The sequence below is a fragment of the Pongo abelii genome, chromosome 18 (assembly GCF_028885655.2).
Source record: "Pongo abelii isolate AG06213 chromosome 18, NHGRI_mPonAbe1-v2.0_pri, whole genome shotgun sequence".
Taxonomy (NCBI): Eukaryota; Metazoa; Chordata; class Mammalia; order Primates; family Hominidae; genus Pongo; species Pongo abelii.
This window is the reverse complement of record NC_072003.2, coordinates 45,037,898-45,053,769: the sequence shown is the minus strand read 5'-3', so window position 1 is coordinate 45,053,769 and position 15,872 is coordinate 45,037,898. Positions and strand designations below refer to the sequence as shown.

At 40.5% G+C, this 15,872-nt stretch overlaps 1 protein-coding gene across 1 annotated transcript; it reads left to right on the top strand.

The window, feature by feature from the left end:
- Positions 1-1,125: 1,125 nt before the first annotated feature.
- Positions 1,126-14,487, top strand: LOC129050767 (cyclin-Y-like protein 1). The gene is made up of 5 exons (XM_063717282.1): positions 1,126-2,151; positions 3,459-3,518; positions 5,880-5,914; positions 11,220-11,320; positions 14,311-14,487. Exons 1-5 carry the CDS (start codon positions 1,890-1,892, stop codon positions 14,348-14,350), a joined length of 498 nt encoding a protein of 165 aa, XP_063573352.1. The 5' UTR covers positions 1,126-1,889; the 3' UTR covers positions 14,351-14,487.
- Positions 14,488-15,872: the final 1,385 nt, after the last annotated feature.

Sequence of the window (15,872 nt, the reverse complement as noted above, 5' to 3'; positions counted from 1 at the left end):
AGGCAAATGATCCTTTAATGCATTATCACAGTGGCTGAAATCCCACAAAATTTATTAGCCTCAAATTTGCTAGCCTGCTCCAGAACCATTTATTCTCCAGAATTACATGGGGTACAAGAAATCTGAGTTTGACTTGTTTTTAGGCTATTGATTATGAACCTCTTGATTTTAAACATATCTTATGAGGCAAATGATCCTCTCATGCATTATCACAGTGGTTGCAATCCCACAAAATTTCTTAGCCTCAAATTTGCTAGACAGAATAGCCTTTAGCCATTATCACATTTGCAGATTTCTGGGCAGCCATATTTCCAATGTTTACTTTCCATGCGTTAATGGAAGTTGTAAGCTGCTTCTTAAAAATTTATTTTAGGCTGGCTGTGGTGGCTCCTGCCTGTAATCCCAGCACTTTGGGAGGCTGAGGTGGGAAGATCGCTTGGGGCTAGGAGTTTGAGACCAGCTAGAGCAACATAGCAAGACCTCATCTCTAAAAAATTTTAGAAATTAGGAAGGCATGGTGGCACACATCTGTGGTTCCAGCTACTCAGAAGGTAGAAGTAGGAAGATTGCTTGAACCCAGCAGTTAAAGGCTGCAGTGAACTATGATTGCACCACTGTACTCCAGCCCGGGTGACAAAGTGAGGCCCTGTCTCTTAAAAAAAAAATCGCAGGCTGGGCATGGTGGCTCACGCCTGTAATCCCAGCACTTTGGGAGGCTGAGGCAGGAGAATCACTTGAATCCAGGAGGTGGAGGTTATGGTGAGCTGAGATTGTGCTTTTGCACTCCACCCTGGGAAACAAGAGTGACACTCCATCTAAATAAATAAATAAATAAAAGCAATTAGGATTACATTTAAAATCTTATTATGTGGTGGTTTTCTTTCCTCTCCTCTCCTCCTTTCCCCTCCCCTCCCCTCTCTTCTCTTCTTTTCTATTCTCTTTTTTTTGAGACATAGTCTTGCTCTGTCACCCAGGCTGGAGTGCAGTGGAGCAATCTCGGCTCACTGCAACCTCTGCATTCCGGGTTCAGGTGATTCTCCTGCCTCAGATCCTGAGTAGCTGGAACTACATGTGCATGCTACCACACCCAGCTATTTTTTTTTTTTTTTTGGTATTTTTAGTAGGGACGGGGTTTCACCATGTTAGCCAGGATGGTCTCAATCTCCTGACCTCGTGACCCCCTGCCTCAGCCTCCCAAAGTGTTAAGATTACAGATGTGAACCACCGCGCCTGGCCTGGTTTTCTTTTACATAAGCCTCTTCCTTTGTTGAAACCATAAGATCTTCCTCACAGTGGAGAATTCCGAAAGCTCCCAGCAGCCAGCAATGAATGAAAAGTGGGGGCAGGGCTGCCAGCAGGGCGGGGCCAAGTGAGCCACGTGCCTAGGCTCCCACATCACAATGGAGGCGGGGGCGTGTGGAAGGAACTCTGGGCCTGATTGGTTCCTGAGAACCAGGAGGGAGCTCTGGCAGTTGGCAGGGCAACCTCCTTCAGTTGGTGGGAAGCAGTGGAAGGAGGAGGAGCTCCCTCTGTGCTCTCTTCCTCGCAATTACAGCTTGTTGCATCTAGACCCATTCTAAATAAACCAAGCAGGTTCCCAAGGGACCCATGCAGACAATTCAGCTCAGGGGAGGCGTCTGAGGCGAGGTGCAGGCTGCTAGTGGGGTGCAGCCCCATTGCCAGGGGCTGGCCCTGCCAGCGTACCTTTGCTGGGAAGAGGTGGAAGTGCTGAGCTCTGCAGACTTGGAAGCAAGGGAAGGCCCAAGCTGCTGGAGAGGAGCCGAGCTACCCCATGGGGAACACGCTGAGCTGTTGCTTGTGCACCAACGCCAGCCCCAAGCGGGGCCAGCGCAGGAGGTCTGGAGAGCTGTCCTGCAGCGCTGACATCTATGAGGCAGCGTCAAGCAAAGGTGCAGGCCAAGGCAGAGAGGAGCAGAGCCGCCACAGATGGAACATGCTGCTCCCTAATGCCAGCCCCAAGCAAAGACAGCGCAAGGGTGCGGTGGGCAGAACCGCTTTGCAGCTACAACATCACGGAGGCGGAGGTGGCAGTAGCGCCACACCCCACTGCTGTAGAGCCTGCTCCGTCGGATTTCGGAGCCCAAAAGGGCCATGACCTGCAGCATATCAGCGACCAGGGGATGCCCAAAGGTAAGGAGGCGGCTGATACTGTGCCCTCAGGCGCGCCTCTGGCCGTCACTGACCCAAGGTCCCCGCTAGAGGCATCCACAGCCTTGGGCTCCTCCCTGCTGCCCCCAGCCCAGGGACCGGACCAGGCAGGAGGACTGGCCTTGCTTCGTGCCTGCCCACCCTCCCCCCGACCCCCAATTCTTTTTCCTTGCAGCATCTGGTGGTTTCTCTCCTCCTCCCTACCCCAGTGCCCAGTTCTGGCCCCTTTCTCATCTCCGGAGGCTGGCCAAAAACTAAGTTTTCAAAATAGAAAATGTACACTACGGATTTCATTCCTATAGAGGAAGTGTCTTACAGCTCTTCTGTTTAAACTTTGGTTGGCCTCTTAATTTATTTAAACGTTAGAATAATTAAGCTTCATGATGAATGTGCCTTTGTAACTGGAAAGTACTGTACTCTTGGAATATTCAAAAATTGTGAAAGAATGAACAAAGATAGTATGTGAATGAGTTGTACCTTTATACATAAAGCATGCAAGTACTTGTGAAAGTTTTTCCTTGTTTGGTGGTGTAAGGTAAGGCTCTGAGTGGTTTTACACACTAGGTAGTAGATGGGTAGTGTTGGATGAGAGCCCAAAATAGACTCTTTATATCATTCCTTAGGATTTATAACACATTTTCATGTATGTCTTATATATCACCTTGTCTCTACAAAAAAAAAAATGGTTAAAACTTAGCCAGCTATGGTGGCTTGCACCTATAGTCTCAGCTGCAAGAGGATCACTTGAGCCCAGGAGTTTGAGGCTTCAGTGAGCTGTGCTGGCTCCATGGCACCATTGCACCACTCCAGCTCAGACAACAGAGTGAGACCTTGTCTCTTTACAAAATTGTTTTTTGCCTAAAACAGCTCTTTGTTTTTACGTATTTGATATATGAAGCCGGTGTCTGACACTGACCACAGCATCACTTGCTGCTGGAGACTTTCCCTGAAATGAGCTGCTAATAACAGCATAGAGGAGGGTGGGTATATTTGATAAGTAGAAGGAGGAAGGCATGTGTATGATTCATCTACAAGTTGCATCAGTTTAGGTGCAAGTTTTAAAAAGAAGTCCCAGAAACAGCCTGGTTTTATTCCACATACGTGGAGAACTTCTGTGATTTTTGCATTCTCCAGTAGAATTGGGACATTGTGGCTTTAATTTTCTTTACATTTATTGCTAAAAACTTTTCTCAAGACTGTTAAAAGTGATTAAATTGGATGTGTAGCTTTAAAAAGAATCTTTTCTACTCACCTAAACTATTACATTTTTCCTTCTTCTTCCTCTACAGATTTTGCTTCTGACCATCCAAGGGAAAGCACACTCTTCCTGAGAAAATATCAAATGAGTGGTAAGACAATATTGTTTCTTCCTCCAAGCAAAAAACTACAAACTTTCTGTTTTGTGTATTACAGAACATATTTAGAGGAACTCAGATATTAGTTAAAAATTTTTCAACTTTTCATATATTTACTTGTCTTATTTTAATGTGTGACATAATTTCCTTTAGTTGTCACTGTTCATGGAAACATGCAGACTTTGTGTTTACACAATTGGTGACATTGTTATCAATGCAATTAATTGGCCACATGATTTAATGTAGTAGTCATGGATTTATGCCTTTTTCTTCATACATCTTTGCCATTTTTCGCTTGCTCCAAAGAGTACGTTTTAATGATGAGTGATAGGATTTAGGCTACAGCTTAGATTTCACTTGAACAAATCAAAAGAATCCATTGTTCTAGATTGGATCTGTGATTTTGGCCTCCTTTTTACACAGTGCTCTAACCACATGAGCCTATCACATCCATGTTCATGCTACTCAGAACTTATTCATTCGAATGTAATGGAAATGTAAACATGGCCTGTGCTGTTTTCCAGGTTAGCCTTAGTGTGTGAAACTAGTATAAAGTTTCCACATCCTGCTTGTTTTAGGATGAGAATTAGAACTGTAGGAGTTTTCTGTACTCCTGCTTATTTTTTGTAACATTCTGCTAAATCTTACTTTATTTTCAAAAAAAGCCATACACCATGTTTTTCAGTTATTTTTACCAGCAAGAATACAAGAAGTGGGGGGTTCTATAATAACATCTGAAGTAATGCAGCACAGTAAAAAATGGGTTTCTCCCCTGCATTTTCATAGTTTGTGTGGACTTTGCCTGTCTTGAGCTGGTAACTTCTGGTTAGGATTGTCGTATTTCTCAGTTTCTTCCAGAGCCATGGGCTTCTCACACACAGAGTGCATGGAAGTAGAAGAAAACCTACCCCATGCCCCTGTCTCTTCAGCAGTGAGAAATGTGTGTCAGTGAGACCAGTTCAACTTCAAAGGAGGAGGCATTGTGGAGAACAAAGTGTGGCCCAAGTCCCCCTTGTAGCTTTTATTCTTTGGACCTGTATTAGAAAAAAATGATTTTGTGTGCTGAGGATACCATGCTCAATTAGGTTGGACACTCATTTAAACATTTGAGTTCAAGAGAGGCTACTTTTCAGTTGTGTAAAGACCCATTAATTTTTTTGGTAACATATTAGTAGATGACCGATAAGTAATTTGGGATGCTTGCAGGGATTCTAGTGCATCTGGAGATTGGCTCCTGGCCAGAAACTGGTTCTTAGAGCTGTCAGCTATTACATCCTGGTAATGAAAGTAAGCTATGTGTAAATGTAGAATCAGAAAACACTACTGCCTAGGGGTTCAGACATACAATAGGTAAATTTTTTATTAGTTAAATTTCTCATCTGTCCTGTATTTTGGCATTTCTATGAAGGAATACCTGAGACTGGATACTTTATAAAGAAAAGAGGCTTTATTGACTCACAGTTCTACAGCCTGTACAGGAAGTGTGGTGCTGCATCTGCTTCTGGCAAGGGCTTCAAGAACCTAATAATCATGGTGGAAGGTGAAGGCATCTCTCACATGGTGAGAGAAGGAGCAAGAGAGAGTGAGAGGTGCCACCTGCTTTTAAACAAGCAGATCAGGCCAGGTGGGGTGGCTCATGTCTGTAACTCCAGCACTTTGGGAGGCTGAGGCAGGCAGGTCACTTGAGGCCAGAGTCTGAGACCAGCTTTGGCCAACATAGTGAGACCCTGTCTCTACAAAAAATTTAAAAATTAGCCAGGTGTGGTGGTGCGTGCTTGTAGCCGCAGCTACTCCGCAGGCTTAGGTGGGAGGATCACTTGAGCCTAGGAGGTTAAGGTTGCAGTGAACCATAATCACGGCACTGTACTCCAGCCTGGGCATCAGAGTCAGACCCCATCTCAGAACAACAACAACAGTAACAAAAAGCCAAGAAGATTATGCATGAACTCAGAGCAGGAACTCACTCATCACCAAGGGGATGGCGCTAAGCCATTCATGAGGGATCTGCCCCTGTGATCCAAACACTTCCCCACCTCCAACACTGGGCACTGCATTTCAACATGAGATTTTCAGGGCACACACTTGCCTAATTTGTTTTGCCTTTCCTTGTGTACATGGGGATTCTTTCATTTTTGTGTAATAAAATATCTGTTAGGTCAAAAAGTAAAACTATATTTTTAGATTTTACTTTACGAGATTCATCATGCCAGATTATTTAAATTATAAATTCTGTTGGTAAGAATTTTTAAGAATGGAATTTTATCTCATTTTATATAGTGATAATCAGATGATCAGCAACTACTTTTATTCTATGGTATTTATACCGGAATTGATTAGTTATTTTTTCATTGTTAGTGCAAGAAAAGAGGAGGAGCTCTCACCTATATTATGTAAGTAAGCTTTTGAAAAGTTAAGAAATTAATTGTTTGAACTAAAAATCTGTCATGATTCTTTAAATATTTAACAGGGAGCCAGTGCTGTTAGCATGATCCTTTTTTGATGGAATTTTTAAATCTCTTCTATTTTCCTAAGTATCAGATTTATGCAGGAAAGTCTTTAGCTTACTGTGCCCATTTTTAAGGGTGTCTGACATTTAAGTTACACAATTTGGTTGTGATATAAATATCTGCCTTAAATATTTAATCTTTTGTATTCAAATAAAATTAAAAATAGCTAAGTCCGCTTTCCTCAACACTTTCTGCTGACTTCCTGTCATAGCAGGTGAAAGCGTAGCTTCCTCACTCCACTGTGACCTTATTTCTCTCTCTGTTTCTTCCACCTGTAACACATTTTTAATGAAATCACTCAATGATATTTACATGATTATGGATATGCACATATTATTCACTGCTGAGTCATATAGTGTGCTGACTGTGCCTCCTCCTTGTACATCCTTCATTTTTTCTCTTAAGTATTTCTGAAATCTGAACACTTCTGTACTTCTCCCAGGTAACTCCCCTTTTCCTAGCCCATGATAGCTCATAAAGCCAAATGCGACCATTACCACCCAGCTGGCCTCTTTGTTTTCATATCCTTCATTATTTTGTGTATGGAATTAATTTTCTGACTATGTTCCTTTGCCTCTTTTTTGACAGCTATTCTTCCCCAAGTGTTGTAACATTTGTCACATGCTATCAAAAATAATGTTTGATCTACTAAAACATATGTTGCATGTTTTTTCTTGGAGCAACTTTCCTTGGCCTTTGGTTATCCTCCTCCAGGACAGACTATGTTTCCCTCGGCTGTCCTGGGCCTGTTTGCCTGGGAGCCCTCTCTGAACTCTTCTGTGCCCACTCATGTTGGATCAGTGAGTCCTAGACTGTGCATTGCCCTCTGCCTTGTGTTACTCCCCAGTGGTGCTGGAGCAGTTTCCGAGGAAAGGCTCATGGACACACATGTATAGAGATCTAGCCTCTCTCAAAACCCCTCCTTTGTTATAGAGTATAAAATTCTAGAGTGAAAACTAAATTTCATGGCTCTGAAGACATTTCTCTATTGTGTTTTCATTATACTGTTCTTGAAACTATTGCCTTTGTGTGATGCATCATATGTAACCAATTTTTACATTTCTTGAGCTTTTTAGGATCTTCTCTGTTCCCGGGATTCTGAAATTGTACAATACAGCTTTGTGGGGACCTTTTATTTTATTGCGGCCATTAAGCCCGCAGACTATCTCTTTTAGAGAATTTTCTTATTTTCTCTGTTTTATTATTATTATTTTAGTATCCTTATGATTCAGATGTTGGGCCTCTTAGACCAGTATTTCTGCATTGATCTTTAATTTCTTCCCCTCCTATTTTCCAGTTTGTCTTTTGTTCTGCTTCTTAGAGATTCTTTGACTTTCTGTGCTAACCCTTCTATTGAATTTTTTTTATCTCCTTAAGGGTATTTTAAGATTTTTTTTTAAAAAAGTTTTGCTCCAGAATTTTTACTGGTCCCAAGACTTCCTTTTTCCTGTTGTTTTGATCTCTCATTGAAGGCTTCTCTCAGATGGGTGGTGGTCTTAGGCTTTTTCTATTTGGAAGCAGGACCTTTTTTCACTAAGGGGTCTCATTGTGGGGATTTGGAGGTCAAGCCAGCTTTTCTTTTGGGGGACATCAGTGTATTATATGAGAGTATGAGGGTATTTTCTTTACAATGGTTCAGTTTTCTTCCGAGAAGGGTCTCCTAATTTTCTGCCTGGGCAGTGCAAGCATGGCTGCTGGCTTTCTAGAAGCAGGGTTGAGAAGGAAGGTGGAGTTTCCATTTGTGTGTGCAATTTAATCCCATTTCCTAGGTTTCAGCCCTAGTAGCTCTGAGCCCAGAAACCCTCAGGTATAATATATCCAGAGAATGTGCATACAGATTCCTTATAAGATGGGAGGGGAGGTGGACTTGGGGCTCTAAGCACAGCTTTACAGTTGACTTTGCTGGCTTCTGTTGTATGTTTCACCCTACCTTCCCAGGTACCATGTGCTTCTGATTTCAGAGCCTGGATTGGGTTCTTCAAAACAAACAAGATTGCTTGTTTCTGTTCCAGTCACTCCCTGTCAGCTCCAAAGCTGTGCTTCCATGTCAGTTGCCACTCCTCTATCTGCTTTTCAGCTTGCAGCATTGACTCAGAATCATGTGCCGTCAGTCCTGTCTCCTGGTCCTGTGTATAATGTTTATTTTATGACTAATGCTAATGAGATTTCAGAAGGAAGAGAAAATAAATTTCTGGTCAATCCATCATATTTAATCCAAATTTAGAACCCTTATGTAAGTGTAAATCTAAGTTTAAATTCAACATAATTATGATATTAATTCAGACGATTTCTATTTATACCTCCAATAAGCATATTACACTTTTCCACTCAGGCCTTGTGTAAGAATTCTATTCAAACTCCATACATGCCATGTGGTCCCATTGCTGTGCAACATAGATGGAGCTGTTTTTGTTAGTGCACAAAGTGTTAGAAATTTTTAAGTTAGCTAAAAGTCATTATTTTAAAAATATCTAAAACATGTCTTGTAAAAAAAGTGGGGAGAAAAAAGTGATCTTGAGAGTTGAGCATGGTAGCTCACACCTGTATCCCAGCACTTTGAGAGGCTGAGGCATGCAGATCACTTGAGGCCAGGAGTTCGAGACCAGCCTGGCCAAAATTAGCCCAGCATGGTGGCACTCGCTTGTATTTCCAGCTACACAGGAGGCCGAGGCAGGAGAATTGGTTGAACTTGGCAGGCGGAGGTTGCAGTGAGCTGAGTCAGGCCACTGCACTCCAGGGTGGGAAACAGAGAAAGACTTCCAAAAAAAAAAAAAAACCACAAACAGACATGTGTTCCTTATATGAAATTTTAAATAGAACAAAATGGGGACAGATATCACCTAAAGCTGTACCAACTAGTCTATGTTTTGGTGCATTTTTTTTCTGTTCTTTTTATTCTCATATATGGATTTTTCCTCAGAAACAACTTTTGTTATGGCTTAGTATTACCCCTAACAGTAGTGACCTTAAGGGATACCTTCTTTGACTTTGAATGAAAGTATCTCAATGAGTCCATTTTCATTTTTCATGCTATATTTGTTTTTTGAGGCAATAATAGTATGTACATTGACACACATACACTGTTAATGTAAAGTATATACATTAATAGAATAGCTTAAGAGACATAAGAGTTTAGCTAGAGTTAAAACATTTCTACCTTGAAGGAGAATTTTGTCCTTCAAATAGTAATATTGTTCAAAAACATCTGGGATTTTTGTTAAGTAGTAAGTGGATTTATAGTAAAAAGCATCTGAAACAAGCAAAATGGTGTTAGACTGTATGGATATTTCTGATTATTGGCTACAGGCAATTTTTAAATACTGTGTACTTTTATAAACAACCACTAGATCTTCTCCCTACCCTGTCTTTCATGTACTTGTGGGAGACCCTGATGGAAGAGTGTGATAACATGATGTAGACAAGCATATCCCAATAGGAGGAAGGAAGGCTCATCTGAGTTATTTTTTTAAAGCTACAATAATTGGTATTTTGTGGTTTTAAATAATGCTATTGATCTCTTCAACTATTTGGTGACTAGGATTTGGTTACTGCCATTATTTTTAAGAAAGAGCATTTTTTTTTTCTTTTTAGACGGAGTCTTGCTCTGTCACGCAGGCTGGAATGCAGTGTCATGAGCTCAGCTCACTGCAACCTCCGCCTCCCGGGTTCTAGCAATTCTCTGCCTCAGCCTCCTGAGTAGCTGGGATTACAGGCATGCCTGCCACCACACACGGCTAATTTTTGTATTTTTAGTAGAGGCGGGGTTTCACCATCTTGGCCAGGCTGGTCTTGAACTCCGGACCTCATGATCCACCCGCCTCAGCCTCCCAAAGTGCTGGGATTACAGGAGTGAGCCACCGCGCCCGGCCAGGAAATGCATTTTCTTAACATAAATGAGGCAGTTTCCATAGTGGCTATTGCACTCTTGACAAGTGAACAGATACTTTTAAAGTGTTTTAGAGATAGTTTATTTTCTAGAGGGCTCAAAAGGTTCACTGTCACCTCTCTGATAGCACTGCAGATAAATTTTCACCGATTTGTAACTGTAGGAAGATTTACCTTCCAAATTGTAACTGATTTAAATAACTTGTCAAGCATTTATTGAACTCCTGAATTTCTCCCACATTCTGTGCTCAGCAGCTGCGGTTAGGGGAGGAAGGGCCCTCCCTCCCCTGGAGAGGCTTACTTTCTCACCAGGGGGATCCTCTGCAGGCAATTGCTATCATGTAACACGCAGTGAATTAGACTGACGAGTACACAAAACCGGAAGTGGTTTGTGGTGTGGCTGCTGGCAGAGGGATCCCAGAAGGCAGAGGAGGTGAAGCTTGCTGGGACAAGGGGGAAAGAAATAGGTATTCCGGGCAGAGAGCAGCATGAATGAGGCAGGACAGTGCCATGATGTGTGTCAAATAACTTACAGAATAAAATCAATCAACTTTTGAAATGAACGTAAAGTATTCTCGGAAGTTCTCATTTGAGTCATGTAATAGCAGTCTTACGTAAACATGAAGTGAAAGTTAAATTCCCATAGTTGTTTTCATCATCTGATTTCTAGATGTGAGAGAGTCTTAAAGCAGTACTTCTTCTATCTTCCCCCAAGGAAATAGGCCCAGAGAGACCTATAGCCCCTCACTTGTTTGGTCACTGAACTGCCCTGGCACACAGGGTCTCTGACTCTAAAACGCTGGTTCCATCACACTGTCTCTTGAATGAGTACACTTAGGATTAGTAACTTAGTGAATGTAGTATTAGGTCTTTATTTACTGCAATAAAAATGCTCTTGTGCCAATATTATTTAGTGTATGACCTTTTGTTGTAGTTAATGAATAACAGAAATAAGAAAATCTCAGCTGCCTTTTACTGCATAATAAAAAAACACGAAATGTTATTTTAAACTTTTCCCATTATTTATAAAGGGAGTTCATAGTAGAGGCTTGCCAGGTTTGATGATTGGTATCATAGCAAGGGCACCATTTTATAACCCATTCCTCAAACATCATCTGCGGAAGTTAAGCGCCTCCAATGAGTTTCCCATAGAGCTGCTCATGGTACCACACTCAGGCAGGTCATGGGGCATAAGAAATACCTTAATGCTTTATTGTTTGACATTTTGACTAAGGAAAAAAGCCCACACTTTTGTAGGTTCAGCCTGCTGTAAACATTTTTCTCTATCTTCCTTCTCCTTCAGATACCTCCATGGCATCTTGACAGAAAATACAGCTCATGTTCCACCATATTGCTAGGTAATGGCACAGTCAGCCAGCCTGATCTTAGACACACACTAGAAGGGTGAGTACAACAAGGCTGCCAAGGGCCAAGTGACAGATCCCCATATGCTAAAAGCATCAGGGCCATCCTCTGTCATTTCAGCCATTTGGTTGCCCTTTTCAGCAAGCAGTTTAAGAAATTGATGTCAATGCTATATGGAATTCTGGGACCTAAATATGAATTTTCTGTTTCTCTTTTAACCTTAGATGCTGTGTGGTAGAAGGAAAAGCCAGATAGCAAATAAGCAATCCCAGAAAAAGCATAGCTATTTATTCGATGCATTCATGTTATGAGAGTGTTGAACCTAATGGGAAGGAGAAGCGCCTTTTGTTGGCTGTTTCTGGGAAAAATTATTAGTTCTTTATGGGCTACAGGCCTAAGATGATGGGTACTACTTTGGAAACTACTCTTGGAAGAAGAAACGGCTTGTCCTCCAGTGGTACCATAGTGTATCTGCATTTACATTTTCCCATCATGCGTGAGCACTTCATAGGCTACAATCAGACATGCCTTTTCAAAACACCCTTGAACGATGGGTTCAAGTTTATTTAAAAAGTCACAACAAAGCCCAGTTCCATTGGAGGTGTCCAGGGAATATTATTAACATCTCCTTAGATTATGAGTGTTGATTTTTGGGAAAACAGTTTGAGAACTACTGTCTTAGCCTGTTAATGTCCTTATCCCTAACTTAACTTTCCAGTCTATAAACATGACTAGCTTACAAGCTTAATTTTGTTTCTAATGTACTAGCTTTTTAAGCTAATTTGTCAGTAATTTCCATTTTAATTAAAAATGGTAAATTTGTGCTCATAATAATGTCACTTTCCTCTCTCATGTATAACAATTATCGAGATCAAATTCTGTTTCAGCAGGAACTGGACTCCACCTAGGTCTAAAACCCTGAGGTTTGGCCTCTATGGAGTCATCACCTAATGTTTGTATTCAGCCCTAAGTAAAAAGCCTCTGTTTTGGCTAGAGTCCCTAGTTTCTTCTGATTTCAAAAGATTCTGATGTTTCAGTATGCAATTCCAAACTAGTTTTTAAGCTTCACCTTGCTTAAACAAGTAGAAGTTCTGCTTTTTCTTCCAGCATAGTCTAATTCTTACAAGTTTCTTTAAAATAGGATTTTTTTTCTTTTTTAGAGATGGGGTTTTCCTGTGTTGGCCAGGCTGGTTTCAAACACCTGGGCTCAAGTAATCCACCCAACTCAGCCTCCCAAAGTGCTATGATTACAGGCAGGAGCTAGCACGCCTGGCCTAGAAGTCTGTTTTTGAAGTACAGTTAGTTTTAATTAGCTCTCCAATTTTAGAAGGGATCATTTGGTATATTTACTTTTGATGAAATGAAGGTTTACTGAGTAAATTAATGCAGCAAATTGGCTTTTTGGAAAGATTTTGAAAAATGTTTTTCATGGTTAGTAGTCCATTGTTCTCAAAGGGATGAGTGAGCCATATTAGAATCACATATACATGTTTCTTCAAAATATATGTCTGCAAACACATGCATCTTCCCAGCTCCACATTCCCTCCATGTCTGGGCACTCACAAGCCTTTTAGAAAAATGTTTAAGTATGTGAGGCATCATTATATGGACAAAAGCATCCCAGATGATTCTGACCTTAACCCTAACTCAGTCATTCCCAAACTTTGCTGCACATTGGAATCACCTGGGGAAATTTGCCAGCAACCCTGATGCCCAAATCATACCCAATGCAAATTAAATCAGAATGTCTCCAGCTGGCAGTAAGGCCATTTTTAAAGCTCCTTGGGTGATCCAGTGTGCAGCAAACATGGGGGCCACGGCTTCCTTTGCATGGAGGAGTGATGGTTCTCATGTATAAATTACATGTTTTCCCAGTCATTTGCTCTTCTTTCTACCCATAGAGCCTTTCGTCTGTGCAAGTCATTTCTATGTATGTGTGCATATGCTTAAATTTAAACCTTACTATAGTGTTTCATGAACACCTGCAGTTCACAAAAGCACTATGTGGGGACCTTGGGCAAATCAGTTTGAAGCCTTGGTTCTCTTATTTGTAAAATGGGTGGTTCATAGAGTGTCATGTAAGGTTCAGTGGTCTTTTCAGCATGTAACTTCAAATTCTGTGATTTTGAAATCAATTTGGAGATGAAACTGTTTGAGGCACTATAGAAATATCCATCTTAGATACTCATAATGTTCTAAGGCCTAGTTTTTACAACTCAAATTTGCCTTCTCAAATTATTCTGAACCTCACTTTAAATGCTGAGGGCAAATGGAAGCACAGAACTTATCCAAGAGAAGCCCCTGTTTGCTGACACACACCATCTGAGGATGACTTAGGACCACAGTAACATAGATCTGAAGAGTTGTATTTGTTCACTAATATTTTGTTTAAATGAATGTGGAGATACCTGTCATGAACATTGTATGATGCAGAGTTACACTGTGTGTTTAGTGCTGCTTATATCAGGAGAGCTAAAAGTGTCATTAATTTTTGTGTGCATTATGTTTACTAATAAATTTTCTGCTAATAATTATGCATAGGTGATTTTAAATTACTTTATTTGGTGTAAAGCACATTCATTATGTGCTTTTATGGAAATAATGACAAATGGGTGAGTAGGTGATGGTGAACTAAATCAGCTGAAATGCAGGGCTTAGCCACTTAAAAAGCAAAACATTACCGTATGGCCTAAACAGAAGCATATGTACACATAGATGTAAGTGACTTGCACAGGATGAAAGGTTCTATAGATGGAAGAGCAAATGACAGGGAAAATATGTAATTATTTATATATAATAACCATCAGCAGAAACATCTTCTAACAGCATATTGCCTAGCATTTTGGTTCTCCTATTTTTGCTATAAAGCCAGAGAGCTAAAACAAAAGAAAAGTGCTCATACAGTACTGTTTCAAACAAGACGATTTCAGGGCCACTGAGAGGGTTCCCTCCTCCCCCTTTTAAAAACATATCTTCAGGCCAAACAAATGATAAAATCAGTTCTTACAAATATATTTTTCCCTCCACAGTGTGACTTTGGCAATATATTGCAACATAAAGCACAGGTGAGCTCTTTGAAAACTTGCCTTGTTACTCCAGCTCATCACTTCGTATAATATGACACACGCTGTTAGGTCATAACTGTAGACATAAGCTGTAGAGTGTTTATTTTACAGTATTAAAGTGAATCATTTGTGGGTTTTTGTAAGACTCTTTTATCTCTTAAATTATTGAGGGTCTCAAAATGTATTTGTTTATGTCTTGTTTGCAATTTATTGTAAAGAAGAAAGAAAAAGATGAACTAGGCTCATACAAATATATAGTAGGAAGAATGTGTATTTTTAAAGCTTTCAGGTAATTGTGGGTATTCTTTAGCCACACCAAAACTTCACAAGTGCTGATTTATTCAAATAGTTATAATGGGATTGTACATATCGATGAATTCATTCCACTAATACTCACTGATCTTTCTTGTACAATAAATGGATCTTTCTGCTTACCGGCTTTTATAATATTATACATTGGCTATTTGGAAAATATTAATTCATGTTCATCTATAGTGTCAAAAACTCACTTTCATTAGTATCACAATGATTATAAAAATGTCTTCAAATATTGACATGCTGTCAAGCTCACAGTAGTAGGTATGTGTTTTCCAAGTCCTGATTTTTAGCTTGAAAACGTTAGCTTTATTATACACAACAAATACTTGTTATTTTCCTTGAAATGACAGACTCACTTGACTTCTTTTTGAGAATGATAGTCAGTCATACTTTCAGATAGAAATGGTGTTCCGTGAAAAACTGGCTTGTTCAGCTCACAATTAAATCACAAGTGCTTTTCTTTAACATGACCATACTTCAGCATGCAGATGTGCTTTATGTGAACTTCCTACTTAGAATACTAAAAAGAGAGTTCAGGATTTAATAACACCATTAATTTTTACTGTTTCATCAAGGACATTCTTAAGTGAAACAGGCTACTTTAATAAAAACTGCAAGGGGCAGTGAAGAGTGGAATGAATACTAGTATAATTTGGTACCATGGCCCTTATTCACACTGAGAAACCAGCAGTTTTACCCACTTTTGCTTTTATGCAATCATTACAAGTGTTGAACAGTAAGAAAGCAAGCAATGTCTTACTACTTTTAGAAAGCAATAAATTATTCTTATGTTTTATTTTCAATCAGTTTCTCAGGTTGAATTAGTATTCTTATAAGAACATTTAGGGCCATAGGTGGTGGTTGACACCTGTAACCCCAGCACTTTGGGAGGCCAAGGTGGGAGAATTACATGCGACCAGGAGTTTGAGACTAGTCCGAGTAATGTGGCAAGACCCCATCCATACCAAAAAAGAATTAAAAATTAGCTGAGCATGGTGGTGTGCACATTTCATTCCAGCTACTTGGAAGGCTGAGGCAGGAGGATCTCTTGAGCCCAGGGAGTCAAGCCTGCAGTGAGCCAAGTTTGTACCACTGTGCTCCATCCTGGCTGAAAGAAAAAACCCTGTCTCAAAAAAAAAAAAAAATATTGTGACATTATGGGCCTTCTAGGGAATCTCAGGGGTCCACAAACCACATTTGGAGAACCA